Here is a 16,351-nt window from a genome sequence, read left to right as displayed (position 1 = left end):
TGACAATGTATCTATTATGTAAACTTATATACTTATATATGTTACGGTACATGTGGGAAAACTAGGGTTAGGGTTAGGTGCTACGTCGACTTGGTACATGCTGGCATGTCTAACCCTAACACTGACCCTGACCCTAAGTACTATTTCTGCCACGCTTAAGGTCTTTGATGACATCAAGGAGGCGCTTGGTAGAAAAATGTCCTGTGAGTCCTTGTTTATTGACCTTTCTAAAGCGTTCGATACTGTGGACCATCCTCTGCTACTTGGATCCTTGTCGAGGGCCAGCCTTGGATCCAATGCTATTGGGTGGTTCCAGAGTTATCGATCCCAGAGAACTCAGAAGGTTAAATATGGACATTTCTTGTCGGACCCCGTCTTCATCACAAAAGGTGTTCCCCAAGGCTCTGTCCTGGGACCCTTACTTTTCTTGCTGTATATTAACAACATCTGTGACAACTTCAGCTTCTGCAAATACCATCTATATGCAGATGATACCGTTATCTATTCTTGCGCTGCCTCTGCTGAGGAAGCCCTCTCCAACTTGCAGGCAGACTTCAATGCCCTTCAACATGCTTTGTTTGGACTTAAACTCTGCCTCAACTCCTCAAAGACAAAGGCAATGTCTTTCACCTCCGGGAGGAAAAAGGCCAGTGCCTTTTGTTCTCCAGTCACTACACTGGATGGCATCGCTATACAGCCCGTCGACCACTACAAATACTTAGGCATTTGGCTTGACTCTCACCTCAACTTCAAACATCATGTTGATCTTCTCGCCATAAAGCTTAAGCGTACAGTGGGCTTCCTGTATAGATTTAAATCTTGCTTTTCCTTGGCTTCCAGAAAACGTCTTGTCTCCGCCCTTTTCCTTTTACAATTGGATTATGGTGATACAGTATATAGGTTTGCTTCTCTGTCCACTTTATCCAAGCTAGACCCCCTGTATCATTCGGTTCTAAGATACATCACCAATAGTGCCTTCAGGACCCATCACTGTACACTGTATAGTCTGGTTGGATGGCCATCTCTTTCTGTCAGAAGGCTCCAACGCTGGTACACTCTTGTGTTTAAAATCATCTCTGGCTTCTTACCGAATTATCTGCACCTGAAGTTCATCCCTATACCGAGTGGCTCGGGTCTCAGCTCTCGCAGATGGCTACAATACAAGGTGCCACTTATCATGAACAATGTTGGAAGGGCAAGCTTGTCTTATTATGGCCCTTGGTCTTGGAATGACCTACAGACTACTTTTAAATTAGAGGCCCTTATTTCCATAAGTATCTTCAAGCGTAGATTAAAGGATGTGGTCACCGCTCGCTGTACCTGCTTTGGTTAGACTTCTCAATGTTTTAATCACCTTGTAAATACCCCTACCATTGTTTGTCTATTGTATTGTTGCCACTGCAGGCGCCAGACCACACTGGATGAGTGAAGATATCATTAAAGCGTACGCGCCGATCGACGGACAGTTGGACAGGTCGATCAGCGCGCACGCTTTAATAATATATAACAAATCCAGTGAATTTTTTTCACTTGCCCCGGGCAATCGGGCAAACTGCTAATGTGGAACCCTGTACACTAAGTCAAGGTTTTAGGGGCTCTGGGGCCTCTCTATTTCTAGACAGGGCCTGAATGTTGTTGTTGCGTTGTTGTACTCCGGCTCCATGACAGGTTTCGACCAATCAAGGGAAGGCAGGAGGAGCTGAAGGACATCATCGAGCGGTTCAAGAAGCACGACAACCTGGAGAAGGCTTTCAGAGCGCTGACCTCCGGGGACTGGACACGACATCACTTCCTGCACAAGACCAAGGCCCAGGAGAGACTCTTCAAACAGCATGTGAGACCTATGACAACTTCCTGTCTGTGTGTCTGTCTGTCTGGCTGGCTGGCTGGCTGGTTGGCTGGCTGTCTGTCTGTCTCTGTCTGCCTGCCTGTCTCTGTCTGTCTGTCTGTGTGTCTGTCTGTGTCTGTCTGTCTGTCTGTCTGTGTGTCTGTGTGTTTGCCTGTCTCTGTCTGTCTGTTTGTCTGTCTGTCTGTCTGTCCGTCCATCCGTAAAATAACAAGTCTTAACACTAGAACAGCCGTGCCTTTTTACCTACTAAAAGAGCCGCCTCGGGGTTCAAATTACCCCCTCTTTACAATGCTCAAGCTGCTATTTACACACAACGACCACTAGTTGGCCGCTTGTAAATTAGCCTGCTTCCTACACAGAAAAACGGCAAAATAGCTTCATACTAGCTTATCCTGATGTGATTTTGAACATGTAAGGATACTGGGTGGTAGAACGCACATATCTAGGAAAAGTCATGAAAGGAGGGTCCTGAAATCTGATCGAGTGGGAAGAGAGAACACTTTTCTTTACTCACAGGGGTCAACTGACCCCAAACATGGATGATGAAGTCAGGGTTTCCGTTGGTGCCGGTCAACGTGTCCGGGAAGATTTCAATGTGTCGGACAAACGGGAGAAATTCCGGTCATCATATTAAAATATAATATAGGTGTTTGTCGCGGTGATTAGCTGTTGTGTAGCCTATATAGGCCTATGCCATTTAATGTCTATTTCTCATCCGATACGATTAGATGCAAACTATATAATAATATAGGCTTTCATGATTCCCATGCGCTACTCTGGCATATGTCCAGGGCTGCACGCGCACCACACTGGGCAGCCTAGTCACCTTTGCTACTTTGAATTGCGACTGTAGGCCACTTTAAGATGTTTATTTCAATTGCATTAATGGGATTTGAGTATGTAATTGGTAATTTTAAGTATGCCTAGTTTAGCTTTTGATGGCTATTTGAACGGACTGCATCGATCGATCAATGAACAGACTCCACATTACGTTAACTGAAGTGTGTTAAATAGTTTCACGACAGTAATGTAAGTTTTCTATATTCTCTTTCCAGTTTTACCCTTTTTATCAATAAAACAACGTCATTTCTATAACCACGTCTCGCTGATTGGGAAGGCATTAAGTCTAGCTGCCTGTCAAATCACACTTACTCGGACTCGGGAGTATGAGAATGAGGAGGATGTATCGGGGGGATACACACCCGTGGACTATTTCAACTTAGTGGCACAAATTAAACTCTAACACTATAGATAGACTAAATTGAACTAAAATTATGGACACCGACTGAATAACTGAGTGGGGGGAAGACAGGTCTCAAATGTGGAACAATTATAACATTTAATACATAAAGATAAAACATACACAAATATATAACATTGATATCCCTAAACTCAAATGTAGTGTGGTATTGTCAACCTAATCTAATCAATCCTAATCTAATGGTACCAGTAGCCCAGGTTGTCGATAGTAGCGCACGTGGGGATGGACGAATGTAGAGGAGGAAAGTTCAATGGAAACTCCCGGAGTAGAAGAGGTAGCCAGGGGGAGTAGAAGAGGTAGCCAGGGGGAATAGAAGAGGTAGCCAGGGGGATGTTGTACTCTGAATCTCCCGACTCAGGGCTGGAACGGGCACGGCAGGCTCAATCAATGAACAGGGTTGAGATGGCTAGCGTCCTTTACTAACCGCATCTCACGGCCCTCGGTGGTCATTCACTGTGCTCTAGCACATCCAAAACACACAGAACAATAACCTTGACTCCGGTCACTGCAGTGGTTTTATTTAGACTAGATCAAACTAAATTAACTGACGAATTTCTCCCTCACAACTACTCCCGAAAAGTACCTTCACTCTCCGCAAAGCACAAACTACTCGCGCCGTTGTGAGACAGGGTTGCCAGATGGGGCGGGTTACCGCCGAATGGGCTACTGGGTTTAGCGGTTATTTAGCGCATTGGTCTTCAACCGGGGGTCCGCGACCCCTAGGGGGTCCGCAGAATTACTGCAGGGGGTCCGCCAATTGTTTTCCGAATAATTAACAATTTTCACCAAAATAATTTGTGACAATTAAAAAATATAACAAAAGTTATATTGAGTAAACTACAAGCATTAATAGGCAATAATAAGCTACTTTTGACAAAAAACTATTTACAAAATAAATTATTCCCATGGAGCAGAATCGAACGTTAGCCGTTATAGCAAGCTAGGTGTTGCGAACAACAGAACATGAACAGCGGAACAGAACAACAGAACTACATTGAAGTAATAGTCAATAATTAGCATATCGTTAGCAATCAATATTTAGCGTAACAATACTAAAAGTAAAAACAAGATATTATTAGTTACTACCGTACTATTAATTAGTGAAGCAGGATGGATACATTTGTAACAGTAACGAGACCTCGAGCTCGAGATCCAACGGCTAGGCCTACTCCTTCCACCTCGGCCCCAGCAGCGCCTGCCCCAGGGGCAGATAAACGCAAAAGAGAAAAGTCCCGAAAATATTCAGAAGTGTACCTAAAGTTTGGATTTACTTTCAAAGAAACCGAAGGAGTGGAATTGCCGGTGTGTGTTGTTTGTGCGGCAACGCTCTCAAACGAAAGCATGAAGCCATCAAAGCTGCAACGACACTTGGAGACGAATCATGGCCACTTACAAGATAAAGCACTGGACTACTTTCAGGCTCGTCTGCACTCTCTCCAAGGCCAACAGACAATGATAAGAAAATCTGCGAAAGTCGGTGAGCTTGCTTTGAAAGCCTCATATCAAGTTGCTCTTCGCGTTGCCCAGTGTAAAAACCATACACAATTGCAGAAGATTTGATATTGCCTGCGGCCACTGATATGTGCAAGACCATGTTTGGGAATGATGGTTATGCAGAAAAGTTGAAGACTATCCCGTTGTCAGACACAACAATTGCTCGGCGAATTGGTGAAATGGCATCGGATGTGAGGGTGCAGTTAATTGAGAAATTACAAACGGCGGAGGCATTTGCACTCCAGTTGGATGAATCAGTGGACATGTCCAAAGACGCACAGCTCTTGGCATTTGTGCGCTTTGTTGACCAAGACGAAATGTGTGAAGAGTTCTTGTTTTGTAAGAAGCTTGCTGAACACACAACAAGTACTGAAATTTTCAAAGTGATTGATGACTTGCGCGGTGTGTACCGACGGTGCGCGCGCTATGACTGGGCAAAAGAGTGGACTGATGGCGCTTGTCAGAAAAGTCGCCCCCAAAGTGATGTGGACTCACTGCATGCTGCACAGAGAATCCCTCGCCGCTAAAGAAATGAGTGCTGAGTTTGCCGATGTTATGGACACTGTTGTAAAGGCTGTACATTTTATTAAGAAGAGTGCCCTACAAACTCGCCTCTTCGCTTCTTTATGCGCCGCTACAGGAGCGGAACACACATTTTCTTTACCATTCAGAAGTCAGATGGCTTTCCCGTGGATCCGTATTGGCACGAGTATTTGAATTACGCACAGCTATCCACGAATTTCTAATTGGCCAAAACCGCGCGGAGCTGGCTGCGCATTTCATCGACAATGCCTGGGTCTTTAAACTGGCATATCTGGCGGACATTTTCGCAGAGTTGAACCGGCTGAACAGTTCTATGCAGGGCCGCAATACACACGCCATTCAGCTGTATGATAAGATGGAAGGCTTCCTGAAAAAAACGAAAAGATGGAGAGAGCGCGTCAGGGGAGATAACATCTCCATGTTTCCATCAGTGGAGGAGTTGGCGGATTCCGCGGTGATCTCGCATGACGTGAAACGCGCAATTGGTAATCACTTGGAGGCACTTGAATGGCAATTCGAAAAATATTTTTCTGAGACTGAGTCCTGGAGAAAGGACAAGACCTGGATACAGTTTCCTTTCAAAGAGAATGCACCCGACGGCTCAAATCTGACAGCCGCTGAGGAAGATCAGCTGATCGACCTGTCCACAGATAGTACACACAAGCATGTGTACGAGTCAAAGCCACTGATCCAGTTCTGGATCCATTGCCAACAATTCTTCCCACAACTGACAGCAAAGGCCATGGTGAGCCTCTTGCCTTTTGCAACCACATATCTTTGCGAAAGTGGATTCTCCTCCCTCACCTACCTGAAGAGCAAATACCGTTCAAGACTGCAGCCTGAGGATGACATGATGCTCTGCCTGACAACCTCCATCTCCCCCAGAATAGACAAGCTGTGTACCACCCACCAGGGCCAGTCATCTCACTGAGGTAAGCATACCTGACTTCCTAAAGCTAAATGTTTAATTGTTGAATAATAATAATAATAATAATAGAAAATATAAGCCTCATCAACAATAATAATAACCAATAATAATTATGCATGAACGTTTTATCAATCATAAACACATATAGGTTAATAACCCAGTAATTAGCCTGTTACTTATTAATTTTCCCTTGCCTAATCCTGTTCTCCCTGTCCCTGTTGAAGGATTCCCTGAGTGCCGACCTCCTGCCTGCCTGACTACCTGCCTGACTGCCTGACCCCCTGCCTGTCTGCCGACTACTCCTCCTGTCTGACCCCCTGCCTGTCTGCCGACTACTCCACCTGTCTGCCGACCCTTCCTCCTGCCTGACCTCCCGCCTGCCTGACGACCCACCTGCCTATTCCCATCAGCCTTGTTACTAGAAATAAACCTTTATTATTTAACTCTTACCTGTTCACCTGTGTCTGCGTTTGGGTCCTACCTCTGGTCGTGACAAAATAGGTTAATAAGGTGAATAAAGTAAATATAAAAGTTATTATAGGCCTTAAAATGTGACATTTAATTTTTTTTATTACATGTGGGGGTCCCTGTTCTGGTTGTCTCTCGTCCAAGGGGTCCTTGGGCTGAAAAAGATTGAAGACCCCTGATTTAGCGGACTAGTTAGGCTGTAAATTGTCAATCCCATCTGGCAACCCTGCCGCTGTTTGTTCATCGCGTAGGCTAGTCTACAAATTAATAATCAAATAAAAAAATATAGCCTATATATTCGTCTTTTTTAATGTAGAAGGAATCAGAATATGTGACAAATTAATTTGAGCAAATTGTATTCAAATTGTGCTTAGAGGGAATTATTTTCGACGGACATTATGACCGAAGAGGTTTAAATATATCGGACTTCAACAGATTTTACCGGACAAAGACCGGTAATTACCGGTTAACGGAAACCCAGGATGAAGTGTTAATTGGTGAATGTTTGTTGTGTCCAACCCAACAGGTGTTTGTGTATCTGCGGATGTTTGCCACCGACAGCGGGTTTGAGATCCTCCCTTGCAACCGCTACTCTTCAGAGCAGAACGGAGCGAAGATCGTGGCGACCAAGGAGTGGTGAGCTATAACCTATTGGGCTATGGAGTATTTATTGGGTTTCAGCAGACAGAACATCATATCTACATCTTAAAAACAAAGGGCAAAGTAACTTAGCATGACCCCTAAACAGATGGGTAAAAAAGTGAAAAGGAAAAGAAACAAAGCAAGAAAAATATGTCCGGAGTTACATTACTAATAATATATTCTGAATGGGTATTAAATTAGAAGGCATCACGTTTCATACAAATGTAAAAAATGTTCCCAGTATTTTTCAAATATATTGATTTTGAGTCTCAAAAGGTCATCGTCATCTTCTCCATAATAAAAACGTCTTGGACAATTTCCAGCCACTGTTCCTGTTTTGGGGGGTTAATATTAAGCCAGTTTCTGGACCTGCTGCCTTTTTACCACCAAATCACATGACACCAACCTCTACAGTTAATTAGAATGGCTAGCCTACTATCTTGACATCCAGAGTAACCCACGGGTCAATATATTCTATATCACTGTGTAAATATCACAGTTTTCTGCCTGTAGTGACTTTTGCTGTGATATGATTGGACAATTTCTATTTTGGGGCGTGGCTTAGCGATAGGTCCATTGTGTTTCAATTGTTTGGTTCTACCTTCATGCCCCTAGAGGTTAGAGAGGCGGGCTAGCAACTGGAAGGTCACTGGTTCGATCCCTGCCTCAGGAGGGAGCTTCATGTGCCCTTGAGCAAGGCACTTAACCCTTAATTGCTCCATGGGAGCTGACAATGGCTCCCCTGTGCCTAGAGCAAAAAATACCAAATTCCAACAATGGACCTATCGCTAAGCCACGCCCCAAAATAGAAATTGTCCAATCATATGACAGCAAAAGTCACTACAGGCAGAACACTGGGACAAACAACTCGCTGATATCTGATGGTGAAAAGCTTCTAGACAAAATATTCTTGTCATCATGTCTATTACTTGCTGTGCTAAATCAGAAATGTGCCAACTCCCACTGCCATTGTAAGTCATTGAATGTCATTCAGTCACGGTCGGTCAGTCAGTCACTGTCAGTGAAGCGTTGTTTGTTTGTCCGAGTTTTCAAAGGGGCCGTGGCTTAGCGATAGATCCATTGACTGACCAGTTGATTGCATGGTAAGTGAGGTCATGTTCTCACATGAAAGTCCGAATCGAGACCCGGAGCAAGTAGATGAGTTCGCAACATTGTTGCATAAATTATTTCTCTGATTTGTGTTCTCACAGCCCTTCATGTAAACGAAGTAACATACGCAATCGAAGCAACAGACGTGGTAGTTGATTGGTCAGAAAAATTGAGAATTGCCCGTTCGTCCCTCTCTTATCCAGATCAACACGTGTGCGCTGTTGTTTTCCTATGGACTGCCTCGAGCAGCGTTCTCACCAAAAGCGAAGCGAAGCAAAGTGACGATGCGTCGTTTGTAACCGGAGCGAAACCACCCTTTTCAAGCGGAGCATCCGTTGGTTCTTTGCTGCGGGAGCGACTTCGATTGCGCATTCTTCTCTCAGCTCCAAACGACGCAGAGCAAAGCGAACTTTACCCTAAACTCTGTTTCAAGTGAAGCAAATGTTCTAGTGAGAACACCCTCCTAAAACATTGTTCTTCTTCTGTTCTTCTTCTTCTTCTTCTTCTTCTCTGCAGGAAGAGGAATGATAAGATCGAGTATCTGGTGGGCTGCATCGCCGAGCTGTCGGAGAGCGAGGAGAACATGCTGCTGCGCCACGGGGAGAACGACTTCAGCGTCATGTACTCCACACGCAAGAACTGTGCTCAGCTGTGGCTGGGGCCCGCCGCCTTCATCAACCACGGTACAGAAGACGACCCAAATGGGTCCCTATTCCCAGCCCATTCTGTAGATTTGAGGATTAAGAGTGGTGTAAGCAAAATGGTAATCTCGCAACCCAGAATGGTGAAGGAAGTAAAAAGTACCAATACCAATGAAAATCCAAGTCACTGTACTGAGCCTTTAGACATGACGTGCCCTCTGTGAGGAATAGGAGACTGACACTGTACTGAGCCTTTAGACATGACGTGCCCTCTGTGAGGAATAGGAGACTGACACTGTACTGAGCCTTTAGACATGACGTGCCCTCTGTGAGGAATAGACATGATGTGCCCTCTGTGAGGAATAGACATGATGTGCCCTCTGTGAGGAATAGACATGATGTGCCCTCTGTGAGGAACAGGAGACTGATCTTGTGTTTTGTTCTTCCAGATTGCCGGCCCAATTGCAAGGTGAGTGTCATCACAAAGCATTCATATGCAGCCATGTGCTTCAGGTGGAGTCCTCTTTCTCGCCTGCTTACATCTACTTTTTAAAATGACCCATATCCGATACCTGTGCTTACATTGCTTTCACACTTGAAACAACCCGCATGCGTACATGGTTTTCGTTACCGAAAACGAAAGTAGACATACAGCAGGCACTTGCAATGGAAGCAAATGACAGAAATTATAATCCCTTTTATATATATTATAATATAAAGCTATTGGTTTCCGAAGTATGTTTAGAGGTCCGCAAAATATTGCGCACATTTTAAGGCGGAGAAGAAAGAGGACTTCACTTTTGAAACAAAAAAACACTTTCTAAACACGTTCTCTTACTAGCTCCTACATAAACTAAGAAGAACACGGGTTAAAGTATACCATTCGTTCTTGAGATCACTTTAGCCTTGAGAGGATGGTAAACTCGCCCTCTTCAGTACCATGTTGGTAAACACGTCTTTCTGTGTTGTAGTTTGTAAACACGTCTTCCTGTGTTGTAGTTTGTAAACATGTCTTCTTCCTGTGTTGTAGTTTGTAAACACGTCTTCCTGTGTTGTAGTTTGTAAACATGTCTTCTTCCTGTGTTGTAGTTTGTAAACATGTCTTCTTCCTGTGTTGTAGTTTGTAAACATGTCTTCTTCCTGTGTTGTAGTTTGTAAACATGTCTTCTTCCTGTGTTGTAGTTTGTAAACATGTCTTCTTCCTGTGTTGTAGTTTGTAAACATGTCTTCTTCCTGTGTTGTAGTTTGTAAACATGTCTTCTTCCTGTGTTGTAGTTTGTAAACACTTCTTCCTGTGTTGTAGTTTGTAAACATGTCTTCTTCCTGTGTTGTAGTTTGTAAACATGTCTTCTTCCTGTGTTGTAGTTTGTGTCGACGGGTCGTGACACCGCCTGCGTCAAGGTTCTGAGGGACATCGAACCCGGGGAGGAGATTTCGTGTTACTACGGCGACGGATTCTTCGGGGAAAACAACGAGTTTTGTGAATGCTATACTTGTGAACGGTTCGTACTTGTCTTCTCATCTGTTTTCTACTGACTAAAGTAACTTATTAAAAGTTATTTCGTTTCTTTTTTGTCTTATTTTATCACATGAATTGAAAACAAAAACAAAATGTCCACTTATTATTATTATTATTATTATTATTACTACTCGATCTTTTCCGTTTGTAAAGCGTCTTTGAGTGTCTAAGAAAAGCGCTATATAAGTCTAATGTATTATTATTATTATTATTATTATTATTATTATTATTATTATTAATTAAAAAAAAGTATTGATTTGATCGGTTTATCCCTTGTTTTTTGTGTGTCTCACAGACGGCTCACTGGTGCTTTCAAGTCTAAAGCGGGTCTGCCTACAGAGGCGCCGGTAATCAACAGCAAGTACGGGCTGAGAGAGACGGACAAGCGTCTGAACAGGCTGAAGAAGCTGGGGGAGGGCAGCCGCAGCTCAGACAGCCACTCTGTCGGCTCGCACACAGACGGAGACTCTCAGGACACGCCAAAAACACACACATGTAAGACTCTCAGGACATGCCAAAAACACACACATGTAAGACATGCCAAAAACACACACATGTAAGACTCTCAGGACATGCCAAAAACACACACATGTAAGACATGCCAAAAACACACACATGTAAGACATGCCAAAAACACACACATGTAAGACTCTCAGGACAAAAACACACACATGTAAGACATGCCAAAAACACACACATGTAAGACTCTCAGGACAAAAACACACACATGTAAGACATGCCAAAAACACACACATGTAAGACATGCCAAAAACACACACATGTAAGACACGCCAAAAACACACACATGTAAGACATGCCAAAAACACACACATGTAAGACATGCCAAAAACACACACATGTAAGACATGCCAAAAACACACACATGTAAGACATGCCAAAAACACACACATGTAAGACATGCCAAAAACACACACATGTAAGACATGCCAAAAACACACACATGTAAGACACGCCAAAAACACACACATGTAAGACTCTCAGGACATGCCAAAAACACACACACATGTAAGACTCTCAGGACAAAAACACACACATGTAAGACATGCCAAAAACACACACATGTAAGACACGCCAAAAACACACACATGTAAGACTCTCAGGACATGCCAAAAACACACACATGTAAGACACGCCAAAAACACACACATGTAAGACTCTCAGGACATGCCAAAAACACACACATGTAAGACACGCCAAAAACACACACATGTAAGACATGCCAAAAACACACACATGTAAGACATGCCAAAAACACACACATGTAAGACATGCCAAAAACACACACATGTAAGACATGCCAAAAACACACACATGTAAGACATGCCAAAAACACACACATGTAAGACACGCCAAAAACACACACATGTAAGACATGCCAAAAACACACACATGTAAGACATGCCAAAAACACACACATGTAAGACATGCCAAAAACACACACATGTAAGACTCTCAGGACATGCCAAAAACACACACATGTAAGACACGCCAAAAACACACACATGTAAGACTCTCAGGACAAAAACACACACATGTAAGACATGCCAAAAACACACACATGTAAGACACGCCAAAAACACACACATGTAAGACTCTCAGGACATGCCAAAAACACACACATGTAAGACACGCCAAAAACACACACATGTAAGACATGCTAAAAACACACACATGTAAGACACGCCAAAAACACACACATGTAAGACACGCCAAAAACACACACATGTAAGACATGCCAAAAACACACACATGTAAGACATGCCAAAAACACACATGTAAGACATGCCAAAAACACACACATGCAAGACTCAGGACAAAAACACACACATGTAAGACTCTCAGGACAAAAACACACACATGTAAGACATGCCAAAAACACACACATGTAAGACATGCCAAAAACACACACATGCAAGACTCAGGACAAAAACACACACATGCAAGACTCAGGACAAAAACACACACACATGCAAGACTCAGGACAAAAACACACACACATGTAAGACATGCCAAAAACACACACATGTAAGACATGCCAAAAACACACACATGTAAGACTCAGGACAAAAACACACACATGTAAGACAGGATTTGGATACATGGTTTCAGACCTGGGTCATGATTTAGCACTTTCTAGTTTTTTAGTTAGTGCACTTTCTGGCCTGTTCTGTTGCTGCCATTGTAAAGGCCAAAGTGAATCAATGAATGAATGATCTTTATTGTCATGGTAACAGGTACAACGAAATGTAAATGTAAACCCTAGGTGCTAACAAACAAACACAGTCCTAAGATTAAAAAAAAAAAAAAGATAAAAAAGAATGAGACATAAATAGACATAAATAGGGGGGGATATAACTAAAAATAGCAGGATATGTGATCGGTAGACATCTGATAATGTTGCAATCTATTATGTGAACTTCTATACACTATATGGCCTATTCACAGGGGGGAGTTAGCATGTAACTGTGTACTTGTATGTATAAACATATAAACATATGGACTAGTAGACTTATATATGAATGAATGAATGAATGAATGAATGAATGAATGGACTTTATTGTCATTGCTACAGTACAGGTACCAAACAACGAAATTTAGGAGGGGTGGCTCCCCTGGTGTTGGGAAAGGGGAAAAAAAAACGTTTTAAAAAATCACAAGAAGGGAAGGAGCTGGTTTACATAAATAAATAAATATACAGTATATGACCCCTAACAGAAGAATGTAAACATATTGCACGGTTATAGAACATTGCACTATTCGCATGGTTATTGCACAGTAGTGTCTCTCTTGGATACACAAGGTTTCAGACCTGGGTCAATGCTCATGATTTCACACTTTCTAGTTTTTTTAGTTTGCACTTTCTGACCTGTTCTGTTGTTTCCATCATAAAGGCCAAACTGAATCAAGAGCACTGTACCGAAACTAAATAACACACAGCATGTATTTGATAGAAGTCATAGCACTTTGAGATTTCTTATGTTAAGTGCTTTTATAAATAACATTTATTTATTATTATTATTATTATTATTATTATTATGACCGTCAGGGTTCCCACGGGTCCTTGAAATCCATGAAAGTTTGTGAATTCGAGAAAAAGAAATCAAGGTCTTATAAAGTTTTTGTAAATAGACATGGGTCATTGAAAGTGCTTGAATTCCCCTCTCTCTCTCAAAAATAAATATATATATATATTCAAAAACGTTTTACTTAGCTCGTCAACTAGTAAATACATAAAAATAAAAAAAGAGTAAGTTCCTATTATATACATTCTCATCTAGGTCTGTCAAACTATCCCGTGTTGGGTCCTTGAATTTGAGGGAATTGAGTCTTGAAAGTCCTTGAAAGGTGCTTGAATGTGATGTTTCAGAAGGTGTGGGAACCCTGCATACTTAACTTTGTTTTGTTTCCGCTCTTTGTATCTCCAGCTGTAAGGAAAAGGACTTCACCGGGCATGAAGTTCAGCAAAACCAGGACTCAAACCCGACAGTCTCTCTCAAGAGCTCTCACCTCTACCTCACCTTCCAAGCAAAGTCATATGAACAATAACAGGGTACCAAAGAGACTACGATCCAAACCCTCCAGGCCTTCGCTCACCAAAGTCCGCTTGCGGAGCCGTAGCGGTCGGGGAGGGTCGGCCGAGGCCCCCAAGGTAGCAGTGGGGGTGGGGGAGGTGGGGGTGGGGGTGGGGGTGGGGGCCAGGCTGGGTCTCAGGGAGTCCAAGGGGGGGCCGCCGCCGCCACTGTGTAAGGGGGTCTCCATCAAGAAGGAGGGACCGCCGCAGGGACCAGGGGGGGCTCAGGGGGGGGTGCTGGCCCAGCGGGGGTGCCTTACCCGCCACGCCGCCAGAGAGAACACCACCACCGTACCGGGGGTGGGGCTGGGGCTGGGGCTGGTGCTGCCGCTGCCGCTGCCGCTGCCTCCGGTCTGCCAGGGCAGCCAGGCCTGCACTTACAGAACTCGCAGGTCCACCAGAACCCTGGTCAAGGCCCAGGAGGCCGGCTCTGGTGTGGCGGGGGGCCTGGGGGGGGTGAGGGTCAAAACGGAGCCTCTGGAAGGCCACGGCCTCACAGCGGCGGTCCCCGGCGGCATGGTCATCAAGACCGAGCCGTGCGACCTGGAAGAGTACCTCAACCACGGCTCCTCGCTGCTGGAGCCCGGTGGTGGTGGCGCCGGTGGCTACGCCAAGCGAGGGGAAGGCGCCTGCACCCGCCGCAGCCGGCTGACCCAGCTGCAGCCCGAACGGACCATAAAATGCGAGGACCTCTCCTACGGCAAGCCGTACGTGGTCCCGACGACAGCCGCCACTCACGCTCACGCTACCCCCACCTCGGCGGCCGGGGCTCACGCTCACGCTACCACCACCAACATGGCGGTGGCGGACTGCGGCAGCATGCTGCTGGTGGGCCTCCCCGGCAGCGCGGAGCGGCACCGGCACCACAGGGACTACAACTACAACGGCGTGGCCAACGGCAGCAAACCTCTGCGCCTCCGCCGCCGCGACCGGGACAGAGGAGGCCGGAGGGACAAAGGGAAGAAGAGCAGCAGCAGAAGCAGCTGTCGCCACCGCTCCTCCTCGCACTCGCAGAGCAGCAGCAGCGGCGGCGGAGGCAGCAAGGGGAAGAAGAAGAGGAGGATCACGCGCTACGACGCCCAGCTGATCCTGGAGAACAGCACGGGCATCCCCAAGCTGACGCTCCGCAGGCGGAGGGACAGCAGCAGCAGCAAGACCAACGAGCCCTGCGGAGGGGGCGGGGGTGGGGGAGGAAGTGAGGTCACCACGGGGACCGGCACCGGCGGCACGTCAACGGCGAACAACACGCAAACCAGCGCCGCGAACACGGTCAACTCCACCTCCTCCTTCTCCACGCACTCCTCCTCGGCTTCCTCCACCTCCACCTCTAAGATCAGCATCAAGTTCAGTAAGGACCACCACCACCACAAGGACAAGGGCAGCTCGTACCACGTGGCCAAGCTGAACGGGGGCGGGGGCTACGGGAGCCACACCCACACCCACGGCTCCTCCTCCTCCTCCTCCTCCACCAAGCTGAAGATCCAGCTGAAGAGGGAAGAGGACGGAGGCAGGAGGGTCACGCAAGCGGCGGACCCTCTGGGCTACAACCGAGACGTGGCCGGGGAGGTTCTGGAGACCAGGAACGGAGGAGGAGGAGGAGGAGGGGGAGGACACAGGACCCACCAAGTTCTGGACGAGTCTTCATCGTCGGAGGAGGACGAGGATGACGAGGATGACGACGACGAGGAGGAGGAGGAGGATGATGATGAGGATGAGGAGGAAGAAGAGGACGATGATGATGATGACGACGATGACGAAGATGACTACTTTGACGATTTCATTCCACTCCCGCCTGCCCCTAAGCGGTTGCGTCTTATCCTGGGAAAAGACTCCATAGACATAGATATCTCTTCCAGGAGGAGAGAAGACCAGTCGCTGAGACTAAACGCGTGATGAATCACACCCATAGATGTACATGGTTTAGTCCAACTCCTCTTGAGATTTAAGCATTTTCATGGGGTTCCAGATTGGCACCGAAAGTTCCACGACGACTGTATTCTAATCAGAATGTAAATGATAATGTCGTCATCATGGGATGTTTGGTGCCAAGAATGGAACGCTGTTGGTTTGGCCAAACTCTGTATGTCTGTGGCTCTGTGCCTCAATAAGCTCTGGAGTTCACAGACTCCCCCTCCCCCCCACCTTTACCTGTACATACACACATGACTCACTAATCAACTGTCCTGTTGATGTAAAACAAGTACAGTAATTTAAAAACAAAACGACAAAAAAGTTGCTGATAAAAAAAAAAAAGGAAAAAAAATGAATCAAAATGAAAAAAGTTTTTTCTGTAAATTAAGTGAA

At 45.3% G+C, this 16,351-nt stretch overlaps 1 protein-coding gene across 1 annotated transcript in view; it reads left to right on the top strand.

Annotated features, from left to right (window-relative positions):
- The window catches only part of kmt5b (lysine methyltransferase 5B), a 17,824-nt gene extending 1,859 nt beyond the window's left edge, over nt 1–15,965 (top strand). The window contains exons 3-9 of the mRNA XM_080531973.1: nt 1,669–1,834; nt 7,070–7,179; nt 8,812–8,978; nt 9,386–9,405; nt 10,302–10,438; nt 10,751–10,950; nt 13,902–15,965. Of these exons, the coding sequence (XP_080388099.1) occupies nt 1,669–1,834; nt 7,070–7,179; nt 8,812–8,978; nt 9,386–9,405; nt 10,302–10,438; nt 10,751–10,950; nt 13,902–15,940 (2,839 nt within the window). The 3' untranslated portion in view covers nt 15,941–15,965. The remainder of the gene's footprint in view (nt 1–1,668; nt 1,835–7,069; nt 7,180–8,811; nt 8,979–9,385; nt 9,406–10,301; nt 10,439–10,750; nt 10,951–13,901) is intronic.
- Nucleotides 15,966–16,351: the final 386 nt, after the last annotated feature.

Source organism: Nansenia antarctica, assembly GCF_963989245.1.
Source record: "Nansenia antarctica genome assembly, chromosome: 5".
NCBI lineage: Eukaryota > Metazoa > Chordata > Actinopteri > Argentiniformes > Microstomatidae > Nansenia > Nansenia antarctica.
Note: the sequence above shows the minus strand (reverse complement) of the source record. Positions and strands in the feature narration are given on the sequence as shown.